Source organism: Sphaeramia orbicularis, chromosome 1 (assembly GCF_902148855.1).
Source record: "Sphaeramia orbicularis chromosome 1, fSphaOr1.1, whole genome shotgun sequence".
Lineage (NCBI taxonomy): Eukaryota > Metazoa > Chordata > Actinopteri > Kurtiformes > Apogonidae > Sphaeramia > Sphaeramia orbicularis.
The window spans coordinates 16,044,146-16,060,397 of NC_043957.1; the positions used below are offsets into that span (position 1 = coordinate 16,044,146).

At 36.7% G+C, this 16,252-nt stretch overlaps 2 protein-coding genes across 8 annotated transcripts in view; one reads left to right on the forward strand and one right to left on the reverse strand.

Moving 5' to 3' along the window:
• kif16ba (kinesin family member 16Ba) overlaps positions 1-11,145 on the reverse strand; it is a 38,305-nt gene extending 27,160 nt beyond the window's left edge. For 3 of the 6 annotated variants that reach the window (XM_030133800.1, XM_030133807.1, XM_030133791.1), the window contains exons 1-7: positions 10,723-11,145; positions 8,050-8,119; positions 7,790-7,903; positions 5,929-6,045; positions 3,615-3,712; positions 2,590-2,699; positions 2,011-2,153 (exon numbers count right to left, since the gene is read on the reverse strand). In XM_030133800.1, the coding sequence (XP_029989660.1) occupies positions 2,011-2,153; positions 2,590-2,699; positions 3,615-3,712; positions 5,929-6,045; positions 7,790-7,903; positions 8,050-8,119; positions 10,723-10,769 (699 nt within the window). In that variant the 5' untranslated portion in view covers positions 10,770-11,145. The remainder of the gene's footprint in view (positions 1-2,010; positions 2,154-2,589; positions 2,700-3,614; positions 3,713-5,928; positions 6,046-7,789; positions 7,904-8,049; positions 8,120-10,722) is intronic. The other 3 variants (XM_030133828.1, XM_030133823.1, XM_030133815.1) reach the window with 2 other exon arrangements.
• Positions 11,146-12,316: 1,171 nt separating this feature from the next.
• Positions 12,317-15,833, forward strand: snrpb2 (small nuclear ribonucleoprotein polypeptide B2). Of its 2 annotated transcripts, none has more exons than XM_030133834.1 (7): positions 12,317-12,357; positions 12,769-12,840; positions 13,450-13,622; positions 13,897-14,037; positions 14,371-14,406; positions 15,238-15,326; positions 15,418-15,833. In XM_030133834.1, exons 2-7 carry the CDS (start codon positions 12,777-12,779, stop codon positions 15,575-15,577), a joined length of 663 nt encoding a protein of 220 aa, XP_029989694.1. In that variant the 5' UTR covers positions 12,317-12,357; positions 12,769-12,776; the 3' UTR covers positions 15,578-15,833. The 2 variants fall into 2 exon arrangements, with proteins under 2 accessions (XP_029989694.1, XP_029989701.1); XM_030133841.1 differs by lacking the exon at positions 12,317-12,357 and adding an exon at positions 12,417-12,439.
• Positions 15,834-16,252: the final 419 nt, after the last annotated feature.

A 16,252-nucleotide genomic window follows, 5' to 3' on the forward strand; every position in this document is an offset into this window, starting at 1 on the left:
ATAACACAGGATGATTTGTAGATGTAAACAGTTTCATAATGTAATATTACTTTTTTCACTCTAAAACACAGAGAAAAGTTTGGGGTTGTCATTATTTATAGGTCATTATGTTATTTATTTATTATACTGGTCCAAACCGGTTGAATTCATATTGGGCTGAATATGATTCTAAAATGAGTTCAAATTTCCCTCGGGATTAATAAAGTATCTATCTATCTATGGTTTAATGTTTCCTTTTAAAGATAGCTCTTTATGCTATAACAAAATCTGTGTTCACACTGTACTATGCTATTAATGTTCCAGTATTGATTTTTTTTTTTTGTTTTAACAATTATGTACTGTTCTTCCAGAGTTAAAAAGGCCTACATAACAATTCTACTCTCAAATATTAAAAAATTACCTGAATTTGGACAATTCCAAACAGATCTTTAGTGCAGCTATTGACAACACAAACCGTACAGAAAACAGAAGTGATTTGTGGTTTTACTGTGGCTGTTTTCTGTCTAAAAACAGAGCTGAGCAAACAGAGCTAAAACGTAAACAATCAGCTGATGCAGCACGAGAAGATTATAAGACACAGTGTTATTATGTTAAAATAAGCATCTATGATTTTTAGCTTGAAGAAAAAAATTCAGTGATACCATAATACAGATGTGTGTCAATGAGCTTTATACTTTATTCACTGACTGATACAGTCTGTGGATACATAGCATTGATTCATTGGTGGTTTTGGTGTTAAAGGAGTGATATTTTGCTTTTTTAAATGGAATTATGCATTTTAAAACATTTCCCTATGGTCTACATAAACTGTAAATGCTATACTTGGGTCTGAATTCTTCATTAATTCATGTCCATAGGTCCATCTTCAGTTCTATTTCTGAGTAATGACAGCAGAAAGGTCGTTTTGAGCACTGGCCCTTTAAATGCAAATGAGCCACTTCACACCCCACCCCCTCCAGGTTGTTGGCTGTGTGCTCTGTCCCGTTCAGCCACTTGTGTTCATCAATGCAACCAATTGAACATTTTAGGTTATCGGCTCGAAGTTTGGACATATTTTCAGTATGGACTACAAATGCTGCTTCTGACAAACAGTTATGTCGTACTCGGAGAAATGTTCATCAGAAGTCTTGACCTTATATGTGCAAATATCATGACATAACTAGTTATAAAACATAACAAATTAAGAAAGAATTGAAACAGGTTGTAGAAATCCACTCGATTTTTGCCGGAATGAATATAAAGATAGCTGTGCAGCACCTGGAGGGTTCAAATTCAAACTTTATGAACTATTAAGGTCCAAATACACAAATAAAAGTACCAAAGACTAATAAAAGTGGATTTAGCAAAATACGACCCCTTTAAGTGTGTTCTGGTACCAGACTGACCCCTGCTGGTCAGAATTAGATTATCAATACGACAGAATCACTTAAACTGTCAACCAAAGCATAAAGACAGGAACAGTGGTTCACTGAAATCAAGGTTTCTCAGCATTTCAGGATAGAACTAAACCTAAATTGATTCATATAGATGCTACATTTATGTTTATGGTACATTAGTGTTATGTTTTTTTAATTTGAGAATGGTTTCTTGTTGATTGGAGATGAATAGGGATACAGGCATTTTGCTGGAGATATGAATGACAAACTATGGACTCTGAACTGTGTTTTTTGTTTTTTTTTAAAGATTTTCTCACCATTGTTCACACCTTCTACAAGTAATTGGTATGATTACTTGTACTCACAGCACCTATAAATGCTAACAAGTAACAACAGTTTAGGTAAAAAAAAATACATCTACTCAAAATTTAACTAACTCCAGTAAAAGCTGGGTCTGATATAATGGAGTCAAAATGAACCAATAAAGGCCTGGTACCTCCTGCAGCTGAGAGAACTAAAACCCTGGACACTATTTGAGGAGATCTGGCATAAACAGTGGAGTGTCAGCAGATCAAACCACAACCACCACCTGACAAACGCTGTGTTTACAGCGTCAACATAACCTGACTCTGACCTGGGTGAAGTTGATGGTGAAGATGGCGTGTGAGCGGCTGCTGACGTCGTTCATGCCAGTGCTGGCCGTGGTGCGGTTGATGTTTCCGGCCTCCATCAGCTCTTCCACGTCACTGTAGTTCTGCACCAGGTGTTTGGACAGATCTGAAGACGGGACATACGAACATTATTTTCAAGATAAAGCTTTGTATTCTGTCAATTTATCCGTTTCATATTTTACAGTGAAAACGGTGATGGAAACCCATCCTTTCTTGCAAAAACTAAACAGAGAAAACCTTTGGAGAGTATCCTATCTGCTGTAGCTCTGGGCTTCACCTTGATCCAGACACGTGACAAATACTGTATCTACATGGGATCTACTGGTTCTAATTAAATCTGTAGGTTTTGACTGTTAATCGTTGCAAAATTGTTTATGAAGGAAAAGCATTGCTCTGTCATCAGTCCACATCTTTTTATAGCTCAGTTAAAACCTCCAAAATGGATGTTTGTGCATCACACATCCACATCTGAATTTGAAAGAGGTGATAAATCTATAGAACACCTTCATTTTACCCCACATAGGACACATAGGAGCAATTACCTTCGACGTAGGGCCCGTCTTTGGGATGCTCTCGGACTCTCAGGTTGTAGGTCTGAGTGGATTTCCTTCTCAGCAGGTCCCTCACTCTCTCGTTGTAGATTTCCAAATAACTGGAGGAAGAAAATAAAGGAAACATGAATTTCCTCTGAATTTTTGCATTTTTCGGTAAATCATATATTTTCCTATATTTAATTCACTGATCATGTAGAGTAATTTCAAAGGTTATTATATCAAAACAGAGAAAACCAAAATTTCTCCTTAAATGACGATAAAAACAAGCATCTACAACCACTGTCATTTATCAAACTACATGGGTTTTGCTGGTGAATCAATGATGACAAAGATTTCAATGTCAATTACAATATCATTCTCACTCTCCACATATAAGGACAATGTAAGTCAATATAAGAGACGTATTATTATAATTGTGTTAATAAGACTGTAAGTGTTAATAGGTGCATCATAACCACAGTTATTGTTACAGGTTTCTTATACCAGATTGACCCATTATACGACCTTAAAATATAAAAATTTTCTACACCTAACTTTTCATCACCAGCTATCACCATATAATCCTCTGAATTTAGCATTTTTCAGTGACAAACAAATATTTTCATTGGGTCATATCTGATGACCATGAAAAGATGACAAACTGCATTTTACAGCAATTATTTATATGTATTGTTAAGATTTGTCTAAAGGGTTAACACATGCTCCCTGCTCTGGTGACATGCCAAGTTTGTTGACATTTTTCATAAAAATATGGGTTTTCACATAGTTTTCTCCTGTTACTCTAACCATATCTGTGCACAAACATGTGGAAATTAGATAAGAAATCTCAAACAAAACTTATCCCTGGGACCAAATGCAACCATTGAATGTATCAGTTAGTTGTGATGCTCTCCACACTGACATTTATTTGACAAAGGTGTTGCCCAGGATAGTCTTGGCGCCTTATGAAATAACTGTGGATTATTGACAAAAGGTGTGTAAAGTGAGTATTAAAAGGCGGAGTCTAGATTCACCTGACTTCAGTCCGAAAGGAAGCTGCGTCCCATCGAGTCGTGTCACTGATTCGACTGAACAAACCTTCACAGATCCTCGGGATCAGACCGGCATCTCCCTGAAACAACAAAACCAGCACAGATCAAGACTCTTGGGTACCATACTAATATGGTAAACCAAATATATATGTAGAATAGCACTTTATCAGATACATCAAGAACATCACAACCATCACTTTGGTCATTTGTTTTCAATTCATCTTATTAAAGTATGTAAGATTTAGGGGTGCAACAGTACAGGTAGCCCACGGTTCAATCTGTACCTCAGTTCTTGGGCCACAGTTTCTCCAAAAATTTTATTTTTATTTTGTTTGTCAGAAAAAACTGAATTTTACAGTTGGAACAAATTATATCATTGTACTGAACAAAATAACCCTTTCTTATTCCTTGTTTACTTGTATACAGATGTATAAAACAGACACATGCACATATAAGGCCCAAAGGGAGCTTTTTTTTAAATAAATAAATTCTTGTTCTGCATAGGGATGTAAAAGAAAACAGTAGTAAAAAAAGAAAAGCCATGTTATCTACCGTATGCATTTCCTTATAATAGTGTGTCACGGTATTGTATGGGTGTCAGAGTCCTGCACCGGGTCGGTACTGTGGAGACAATGTGTTTAATCACAAGTCAGGTTGGGTTGCAGGTCTAATGTACGCGGGTAAGGGCGGGTAAGGGTTTGCTCTGATGTGTGTTGAGTGTAAAGCTGTCTGCTGTCTCTCACTGAGGGGCGAGGCTTCCCTGCACTGTGTGCTCACACACTCAGTGGCCTGTAAAGCAGTATATAAAGCGCCAATGCAAAATCAACTGCAAAACTGAAATCCCACAGTCCATAATGGTGGATTGTCCCGTGCAGGGTGGACCGAACAGTACATGGTTTTCCCGAGTACCGTTGCATCCCTAGTAAGATTTAACACCTTTAATCTGAGGCAGATCATTCATTAAAAAAAAAAAAAAAGAGACCGGTGTATAAGGACAAACTAAAGCAGATACAAACATGAGCAGAAATTCAGTTTGATTTGATGCTCCTCTACATAGTTTTTACCTCAGATTTCTTTAAATACAGCATCATGCTCGATAGGAAAACCAACACCTAATGGCTTTTAGGTTTTTAATTTTCTAAATCCTTACACCGCTGCTTCTGTCTTGACTTTTATTCATTTATTTTACTCTAAATGCACGTGAAGGATGCCACATTAACCATCACTTTAACTTAAAATAATTCATTAACAGTTTTAGTGGATTCACTGCTGTTACTTTCCACTGCAACATCAGTGATTTCTCATGAAAAACCCTGAATATTTGCTGTTGTTATTACCACTGAAACCCCAGAGCCTTAAAAACAGAAGTCGAGCCTGTTCAGACTTATTGACAGTTTAGCTGATAGTTGGCATTTAGGCAGATTAGACAGCACCTCATGTTGCTTCAGGTGTCTTCTGACGTTTGACCCTTCAGACTTGTGTATTATCTCAAGGTAGTGCAAAGAGTGGTGTCATAATGCAAATGAGACGGTTTTTATCTCTTGTCAAGTGTTCAATACATCTACAACCTAATTAACATTTTATTGTTCTGTTTTTATTTTATTTTCTAAAGTGCTTGGCTGTTAGGTTAAGGGTAAAGAAAATGAGAAATTAAATAAATTGTTTGATTTCTTTCTTTTTTTTTATATACTTTTTGCAAATGATGAATTGCAGCAGTAAGTGATGCAGATATTGTATTGAGGCTGATTTCACAGGTCTGTTCAGTTCTGTAAACGCAAAAGCATTTTGTTAAAGAGGCAGAAAATAAGAGATTGTTGCTCTTTATCCTCCTTTTCGTACTATTGTACTTTTTTTTTTGCACTTTTTAAGATATTTATTTAATATTGAGCAAGACTGAGTTGGGCCTTGTGATTTCGGTCCTGGTGTTCATGAAGCTTGCAGATCATCTCTGATTCATTTTCTTGAAAACCTGAACATGACAAACCAATACTTAATATTTTTTGCCCTTTCAATAAAAAGCAAAACATGTAGAAAATGTCCCTGTTGTCTAGAGTTAAAAGAGCTAAATTTTTGTTGAATCATGAGTAAACATTTTACACAACAGTCATGAGCATACGTTTGTCATAACCTACAGTGCTGACATGTTTTTCTGGACAGAACTCTGAACTCTAAGGTCATGTGAACGCCTGGAGTCTTCAGTAATGACTCGTCTGCAGGGAAATCTATGTCTTTCAGAGCTTATCACACTGATAAAACTCATCCTGGAACTGGACTGTGGATGTGAAATGTGTCTCACTGGATTTCCCATCATGGTGTAGGACTTCCCCGAGCCGGTCTGACCGTAGGCGAACACGCAGGCGTTGTAGCCCTCGAACGCTGCCTTCAGCACGTCGGAGCCCAGGTCTCTGAAAACCTGAAATAAAACCAGCTATTATTCCTCTGAACTGGTGCATGAGGTTACACAGCACATCAAGCAGTGCTCATTTTCTACAGTTGAATTGATGAATGTCGATTTGGGTGTTGTTTTTACACTCCTGCGGTATTAAATAGGTCTGTGGGTGGAGCTAATTCCACAGCCTCAGTCATAGGAATGATTTCAAGGTGATGCTCAGTAAACAGTATTTCATTCCAACCCACAGTAACTTAACTTTACCGTCATGCAGAGTTAATAAGCTTTGCTTTCTTGATAGAGTTAACTCTTTCAGTGCCATGGGCCGATTAAATCGGCTTTACGAATACGACCTTTGAAGTGCTGCGGGCCGATCAGATCGGCTTTGGAGAACACGCCGGATGTTACCGAGCGGTTTCCTGCAGGATTCTTCAAATATTATAAAAACGATGCGAAATACTGAAAAATTCTGTGGCACTTTTAAGGCTTTTAAGGCTTATTAGCCCCTTAACTGTCTGGCACCGAAAGAGTTAAATTCTCTGTATGAGCAGCACCACCTTTCATGATGTAGGAAAGTGTTAAAGTAGACAAGAAAATCCTCATGTTATCCTTAATGTCCTTTTGGGTCCCAGAGATGAACAGAAAGAGCAGTAAACAGTTAAATATTAACACCCACTGTGTTACTTTTAACACTTCAGGAGCGGTTCCCATATAAACACCAGGTTGATTTGAACTTTGAGGGTGTTAAAATTGTATGTGCAGTGTACAAAATGCTTTCAGTATGGGAGAGAAGGCATGGGGGGATCCTCCACCCCCTGAACCTACATCCAAAAAAGCACCATCTGCAGAAAACAAAACAAGCTGGAAAAGGGTCTGTAATTAGGAAAACACTTAAAAATACTAACACAAAAAAAGCCATGTTTAGGTCCCGTTTAAGATTTGTGTGAAACTCTGGGTTTAAAAGAAGGTTTATCTGGATTATCTGTCTCATAGCCTGTATGGACTGAATTATCTCAGTGAGGAGTGATGAAACGTGTCAGTCAACGTTGAGTTTATTTGGCCCCTGAATCCATAACTAAACATAGAAAACACAGTTGATCCACTGATGACACGATAACAAATCCACATGGAGCCTCTGAACACAAATAGTTGGAAATAAATCAAATATAGAATAAAATAAAGCTTTTCCCAATTTAATCTCTTTAAATATCATCACAAACATCACGTTTTTTCTGAGCCAAAAGAAAAGGTTGAGGTTTACTTTATTATAATGTTGATGCATTACATTAAAAACCATTTGAAAAAGTAAACATATCTTATTAATACCCCCACCTGGTCGCACAACACTTTGCCCCTCCTGCTCACTGATACCCTGCCTACTCAGGGATTAATTCTGAGTCTTAACTTTCAATCTTTTCAAAGATTTGTAAAAATAAAATGCAAAAACTGGTAGAAAGACATATGTAAAGATAATGTTTGTAAAATTATAAAAGAATGCATATTTGACTATTTAAGTGCTTATTGTTTGAATTGTGTTCCATTTTCTGACAAATGGTTTTATTGAGCTTTTAGCTGATGTTCTCCTGGTTAGGTGGATGTATAGAATGTGGATATTGGTACCAGCATTGTGTAACCATGGCAACACAGACAGAACTGTGGTGGACCACAGAGCCACAGGCTTAAGAGTTAATAAATATTCCTTAAAGTAAAAATACACAAGATTAACTTCAGAACATTAACTCTAAAATGAAGTGTGATGTTCACTGACCTTTTCCTGAGACACAAAGCTGGAACTCTTACAGTCTGTCGAGTCGTAGGAGAAGTCGTATGTGAACGTCTTTATCCGCTCTCTCACTGAATCACCAGAAACGCCATCAGGTATCTTTGGACAGAAAACACAGAATATCATTCAACGTTTAGATGAAGCTTCTAAGCATTTTGTGTTTCTTTAAGATAAGCCAAGGACAATTTAACAACAAATTATATTTATTTATTTATTTATTTATTTATTAATTTATTATATCTTACCTTCATGTTGGTGATGCTGGTTTTGGTCCCTTCCATCTTGATGATACATTTTGCGGTCAAATCTTTCTCCCTGAAAATTAATTTTAGGTATAAGAATTTAAAAATCCTGCGTCATTTGACAACTTGTTCAAAGTGAGCTAAGTCAAACATTTAGGTGTGTCTAGGATCCATTATTTATTTATTTATTTTAGATCCCACCAACACATATTTATCTCCAACATCCAAGCCTTTTTCAATATTAAAGTAACATGTTGTGCTTTACAGCTTTACCACAACTAAACTGATCTGATCGATTAAATGATAAAAAAAAAAAAAATTAGGTGCTCAGATCAAGTTAATGGTTTACTGATTTCAGTTGTTTTGGAGTAAAAATTACTTGATCTGCTTCTCAAATGTACAGATTTTCCTTTAAACAGTAAAACATGTTTATGATTAAGACTAATAAACTGAGACTTTTTCACCATTTTACCTTTCATACACCAAAAAATAATCAACAGACACAATCTTACTATAATTTCACTTTAACTGAATGTTTTTATGAGCAGTTTGAGGTTGTTAAATTTAAAGCCACACAAAAAATTCATAACATCCCAGTGTCTGGTAATTAATCATGTATTTTACCAAAACATACACTACCGGTCAAAAGTTGTAGAGCACCCCAATTTTTTCAGTTTTGTATTGAAATTCAAGCACTTCAAGTCCAATGAACAGCTTGAAATGGTACAAAGGTAAGCGGTGAACTGCCAAAGGTAAAAAAAAAAAAAGGTTAAACAAAAATGAAAAATAATGTACATTTCAGAATTATACAAAAAGGCCTTTTTCAGCGATCAAGAAATGGGTTAACAACTTAAAGCAGTTCTGCAGCAATGGAGGTTGATCAAGCCTCAAAAGTCGGTGCTACCAATTCCTACAGGTGTCCCAGCGTTTCTTAATTTCTAACAACCCCCTCTGTCTGCATAAAAGTAGTGTTGGAACACACTTTGGTAGCATACCGTTGTGAACATTATTTGAACAGTATTGTACTGCAGAAAGTAGTGTTACTATAAAAAGGGTGAGGAAAAGGCAATTAACGACAGAAGAGAGACAGACCATCATAACACTTAAAAATGTGGTCTTCCCTACAGAGAAATTGCCAAGAAAGTCAAGGTGTCAGTAAGTCCAGTTTCCTTCACCATCAAAAGGCACTCAGAAACTGGGGGAAATGCTGACAGGAAGAGGTCTGGCAGACCCAAAGCCACAACAGAATGAGAAGACAAGTTTCAGAGAGTCAACAGCTTGCGTGATAGGCGACTTACAGGACAACAGCTTCAAGCACAGCTCAGTAGTGGTCGTAGTAAGCAAGTCTCAATTTCAACTGAGAAGAGAAGACTTCCAGTTGCAGGTTTGATGGGTCAAGTTGCAGCAAGAAAGCCATTGCTGAGACTTCAGAATAAGAAAAAGAGGCTTGCCTGGGCCATGAAACACTGCCAGTGGACTACTGAAGACTGGAAGAAGGTGTTATGGACTAAACATACTCAGAGGGCGAAATGTATTTTCAAATACTTTTAAATGAAAAAAATCAAATACTACTGCATCATGGATGGACAAAAAATGTACATGTATTTTCTGCACGTATTACAAAGTTCTCAAAAGTGAAGTTCCTATGACATTTTCATCCTGAAATTTATTCAGTGTATACCATAAACCTTCTATTTTATGACCAAATAATTGATTAGAGGAAAAAAATATTTTTATCATACCTAAATAGCAAGAGTTTTGAAAAATGGCAGCGTCACAGATGAACAACAGAAGTAAATATCAAATAATCATTTTTTTTATTTCAGTGATCAATATCATACACTTTTTTTTTTTTTTGCAATATTTACAACATACAAATAATATTAACATTATATTCAACTGCATTTTGCATTGATATATGCATTTATTAATTTTAAACACTGTGTGTTTAGAATATGACATAAATAATATAAAAGTCAAATATCAATGTATTTGGAATAAATGTAGTTTATTTAAGAGAGTTTATAAAATGAACCCAGAATGACAGCAGAAAACTTTGTCACTTTCCAAGCATTCACTCATAAAACTCCTCGATTTTTTTTCACGTTTCAAAATACATTTTTTCTGAAAATATAAGTAATTACCTACACAAAAATATTAGTTTGGTGTAGATTATTGTAATTTAATTTTTTTGACCAGATGTTAACTATCCATTGACTTCGCCCTATATATAGTGACCAACTCAGAAATTGATGATGACTATCGAATTATCAGACAAATCTGGAGCTATTAGCCTTTCCATGGGATCTGTCAGTAATTTAACACTAAGCAAAGTCTGTATAGTTGCAGTGTCTGTGTTTAGTGGAAGTTCATCTGGTCTTACTCCATGGTATAAATATACTGTCACCTTCTTTTACTATAACCACCTGCTGTTGCTGGAAAAACCAACACTAGGACCAGAGGCTCTGATACTAAGATATATTTAGAAAACAGTCAGTCTGTTTTAGTCACTGTCTAAATCTCTGAAGTTGAGAGAAATGTGTTAACCCACGCAGACCAGCTAACCTCTGAGCTAGTTGTCTCAATTAGCATCACAACATAGTGACAGTCTTGCATCACACCTGCAGAAACACGACTGTGAAGAGTAATACTGAGGTTCTTAGCGCCACAACTTACCGTCTGTTCATGGGTCTGACCCGGACAGCCACCCGAACCGATGCCATGGTACATCCCGGTCCGGTTAGTTTCCCAGCTAGCTTCAGTACGAGCGCCGCCGCTTTAACACAGCTAATTAGCTAACCGGCTAACTAGCTAGCATGTGGACAACTTTGAACCACGGGCGGATAAAAGAGGACAAAAGTCACACAGATAACCGACCGACCTACTGATTCTGGGCAAAGTGTACTAACTAGGCAGATAGTTTGTCGGGGGAAGGGTCACCTCCGTGGGTATGCGTTATCGGTGTCCCGGTGTGGACCGGCTCAGATTCATGGTCAGTGTTAAAGAGCCGTTAGCATGTTAGCTCCATTTAACAAACTAACGGAGAGTCAGCTGATAACAACAAACATCTGTACAGAAGCCAGGAGGGAACAAAAGACTGGATGCGCATGTCAATATGAGTACTAACGCACACTATGAAAATACAACACCTAATAATAATGAAAATACGTACAAAGATACACTGAGAAAATACTTATGTACTAGAAAACATACAAACGTACACTGTGAAAATACCTATTTACAAAAAAAATGTACTGACATACAGTAGAAAATGTTTGCTGTCTGTGTTTTCTATGATAAATGTTGTTACTAGAGTCAAAAATATCAGTAGATACCAAGACTTATTGATAGTAGTGGTGATAATTTAATACTGCAATAAATATCATTATTGTCCCATACTTTCCTTGTGCTGTTTTGTCTAATTTTCCCTGTGCCTATTCTGAAATACTTTTGTATGCTTTATTATTTTTAATGAAAGGAACAGCTTAAAATAAATTACAACTACAACTAGAAGTATCATTCAGATTTATTTACCTCTCACATATTATTTAATAATTAAAAAAACAAAAACAAAACACAATCAGAAGGAAATCTGAAATGATTAATGAAATCAGTGACTTTAAAATTAGTTAAATATTTTACTGACATTTTAAAAAATCTGATTAAATTAAATTAAATAGTTTGACTTAAATTTTGTTCTTACTAAGTAAATAAATAGATGTAAACACTGTCTTATTTTTTGCACTATGTGGGAAATTAATCAATATCTATTCATGTTGTAAAACTACTTTGGGAAGAAAAATGCCAAAATACAAAATCATTAAGACAAGCTTTATTACAGACTCATGGTCCTCAGCAAACAGATAAATACAAACACAATAAAAAAAAATTACATTAAATGACTGAAAAAGAACTGGATGTTTAAGTTTTTAAAATGGTTTTAAAAGCGTTTCTTGATGTAGGAGGAAGACGTACTTTATCCTTTAGTTTTATAACCAGCAAAACTGTCAAACAACTATCGAGTAAAAAAATAAATAAATAAATAAAAACAATATTTATCTCCGGGACATAGTGAAGTAGATAAAACTTTTTTTGAAAATCAAATAGTATAATTACATAAAATAAAAGCATTGAGTACAAATAGCAGAAGAACTGGTTTCACAAAATGTCAGTTGAACTGATTTTACGAAATAAAACCTGCAATTCCCCTCCTGGCCAATAGAGGCGGTAGAACCATTAAAGCAGCAGCAGCCGGCGGCGGGTTAGTGAATGAACTTCCTGTGATACGTGAGAGACGTGTGTGGACAGGAGGTGAGCGTTGTTTTTAAAGATTTATTTCGTGTTAAACTCTAACATCGACACTTTATCCAGACTCAAGGGGCCCGTAATAGATGCCAGTTTATTTACGTTTACGTTAAAGATGTCTGAATCAGACCGATGTTGTAAAAACAGACAGCAGTGGCCGGTGTATTAGCTAACGGATGCTATGCTAACGTTATGAATGAAGACTCTTCGGATGGAAAGTTGATTTGAATCAGTTGTTTTGCTCTTGTTACCCACGTATGGGAGTATTTCTCTTGCATTTGTGTGATACTATAGTGTGTATTCAGTCTTTGTAAATATGTTTCAAGCTCTATGTATACAGATAGCGGCAGTTACAGTTGAATACTTGGCCTCAATATGCATGAAAAGATGTAAACCGGCTTGATTTTGTGATTTCAGACTCCACCATGGATATCCGACCAAACCACACCATTTATATCAACAACATTAATGACAAAATCAAAAAAGAAGGTAAGACTACTAGTATGGATATGACATCCGTTATGATATCAAAGTACGTCATTTTACATATCGTGATGTAAAAATTAACTATAAACCCACAGTTTAAAACTGACATTTGGAAATAATTGGTTCTTGCCAGATATTGACAAGGGTGTTGCAGAAAAAAATGCATAAACAGTCAAGGTACGCTTTGTTTATGTAGTTATTTGAGTTAAAACATTACATAAATTTGGATCTGTCTTATCGTAACACTGTCCTTGGAACACAGTTCACTAGTTTTAACTACAATTAGAATTAAATTTCGATATAAAAACGGAAATTAAATTCAGTTTGTTCTTGCATTTAAATGTTAAAAATGCTTAGAAAGGAAGTTCTTCAGTTCTTGTCCCAATATAACTGACTCAGACACATATGTCCAGGCGTATGTGGATACTCTGTTGTTGATCCTTTATTTTTATAATTTGTTTGGTGCTGGTTTTTCTAGTTTCATTAAGACACTCTGACTTCTCCAGTGTATAATGACAACAGTGTCTCAAGTGTATCAGACCGGTACTAGCATAACTGATGAGTGGGACTAAATGTATATAAAAGTGTTTTGTTTTTTTTTTTGTCCTGCAGAGCTGAAGCGCTCGCTGTATGCGCTCTTCTCTCAGTTTGGTCAGATTGTTGACATCGTGGCCATGAAAACCATGCCAATGAGGGGTCAGGCCTTCGTCGTCTTCAAAGAGCTCACTGCCGCCACCAATGCACTGAGACAACTGCAGGGATTCCCCTTCTACAACAAACCCATGGTTGGTTCAGTGTAAAGACACTGGGTTATTCATTATCTAAGGAGATTTACTTTGTTCCCCCTCTTTAACTTGACATCACAGCTTTCAAAAACTAAATAAGACATCCTATTTTTCTCTGAGACATAGTGGATTTAAATGATAAAACTGTAAAACAATATGTAATAGCATAAATGCATAAAATCAAAGTGTTATGTACTAATTAACAAAACCTAAATAAGAATTCATAGCTGAAGTAGTTATGTTGTCCTTCAGCTGATTAACTGTTGCTTTTTAGCGGATACAGTACGCTAAGACCGACTCAGAGGTCATTGCCAAGGTGAAGGGCACATATGGTGACAAGGAGAAGAAGAAGGAGAAGAAAAAGAAGGCCCAGGAGTCTGCAGCGGCAGCAAATCTAGCAAAGAAACCTGCAGTGGTGAGTGATGCTCCTATCATCATGTTGGAACTGATTCTAAAAGAACCAGGGATTTATTATTATATTTATTATTACATTTTATTTATTATTATATTTTATTATTATTATATTTACATTTATTTATTTATTTAATTTAACAAATCCCTGAATATATCAGGAATTTGGTTAGGCAGGGTACCAATGAGCAGGAGGGACAAAGTGTTATGTGACTGTGTGGGGGTATTAGTAAGCTCTGCTTACTTTTTCACTTGTTTTGAACTTTTATTATTGTCAAGTTAAAGTTTTGGTGTGAATTCTTGTCTTTAAAGTCATACTTGTGTTTGTTGTTTCCAGGGAGCAGCTGCTCCTGTTCACACACCTGCAGTACAGGTAAGACTGGAACTTTATCTGCACTTTTGAGTTGATCTTTGAGATAATTCCTGTTAAATAGAGCACCATGTACTAATACTACATATTACAGCATAAGTAATATGTGATGAACCAAGCCTGGACACTAAAACGATATGTACCAGTCACAGATGCGTCAGACATGTGGCAGTAAGAAAGGGATTTCAACAGTTTGACTTATTTGCACTAAATATGAACCACCATGAAGAACATAGTGTAGACACAAACTCCAAGTGTGTTCCAGGGCTAAAAGCCTTATAGCTCAATAGCCTAATTAGAAATGGCAACATACAACACGATGAAGACATTAAGTATCCTACTATGATGCACGTTCTGTGTCCGTCCGGTGTCCTGTCCGTGTCTGATGGATGTTGCAGCACGGGAGGGTGTTTGCGCACAATGCCGCTGTTGCTCCACAGGAGGGCGTTTTAGCCACAGGTACAATGCTGCTAGTAATATTAATGTAGATACTTTTATAATGTAATTCACTGTCAGTCTTTTTTTCAGATTAATGCAACCTGGTCAAAAAAAATTCCATACTCTAATATTTCATTGGACCGTCTCTGGCTTTGATTTCAGCACACATTCACTGTGGCATTGTTTCAATAAGGTTATGCAATATCATAACATTTATTAGCCATTTTATGGACTCATAGCGTTGCTGAACCCATACCTGACCAACTGAAGCAACCTCAGATTATTATACTTGTTTTACCACAGCTGCTTCAAAGTCTGATAATAACCACCTCTTTTCACTTCAGTCTTTGTTTCAGTTGATATTTATTGTTAATCAGGGTCTGTTGTCATTTCCAGGTGCCTGATAATCCACCAAACTACATCCTGTTCCTCAGTAACCTTCCTGAGGAGACCAATGAGATGATGCTATCGATGCTGTTCAACCAGTGAGTCCACGCCTGCCTTTTCTTTTAATGCTGAACACAACAGGAGGTCATGGTCTCTGTGTGACGGTGGTTTTGGTTTGGTTCTCTGCAGGTTTCCTGGGTTCAAAGAGGTGCGACTCGTCCCAGGGAAACACGACATCGCCTTTGTGGAGTTCGAGAGTGACACGCAGGCGGGTGTGGCTAAAGATGCCCTGCAGGGCTTCAGGATCACAGCGACCTGTGCCATGAAGATCACGTACGCCAAGAAGTAGAGCCAGGCCCCAGGCGGACACAGAGACTCTAATGGACCTGGGCTTCAGCTCCTGGGTTTCCATTGTCATTCACTGCTTCTTATTGTTTGTTTGTTTGGTTTTTTTTATCTTTTGTATTCTAGTTGAATTCTTGGCCCTGGTTCATGGGTCCACATCTTGTTTTGTAACATAATAAAATAAGAAATTGACAAGTGTCTCCTCAGGTACAAGTTTTCCTCCTCACACTTTAAATCTCAAACCCAGACTTCAATAATGCGAAAAACTACTCAGATCAGTCCTCCATTTAAAGCCTCATTAGGCTCAGTTGGTCCTCACTCCAGTGTCTCTTGAACTAAACAAAGATGGGCAACGCAATACATTTTCAAGCTGCTCAGGAAACATGAATTGGAGATCCACCAAAGACGAACTGATGAACACTGGCAATAAAAACCCTAAAAACAAAACCGCTCTATTTTATTTGAAATAAAGCAGTGTGGTTAGCAATGCTGCCTCACAACTGGAAGGTTTTATGTTTCCCAGTCATGGAGTACCTCCAGTTTCCCCCATAATTAAAGACGAGGTAAATTCTCTTCTTTGTGTCCTTGACCATGATACTGATAATCTAGTCAGTCCGTGACTGCCTTCAATGAACCCATTTACATGCACACTAATACTCTGATCATTATCTGATTCCTG

Excerpts from the sequence above, each read along its gene's own strand:
- snrpb2 (XM_030133834.1), top strand. The coding sequence starts at position 12,777 with ATGGATATCCGACCAAACCACACCATTTATATCAACAACATTAATGAC. Across the intron at positions 12,841-13,449 it reads TGACAAAATCAAAAAAGAAG|AGCTGAAGCGCTCGCTGTAT; the intron begins GTAAGACTACTA and ends TTTGTCCTGCAG. Across the intron at positions 13,623-13,896 it reads CCTTCTACAACAAACCCATG|CGGATACAGTACGCTAAGAC; the intron begins GTTGGTTCAGTG and ends GTTGCTTTTTAG.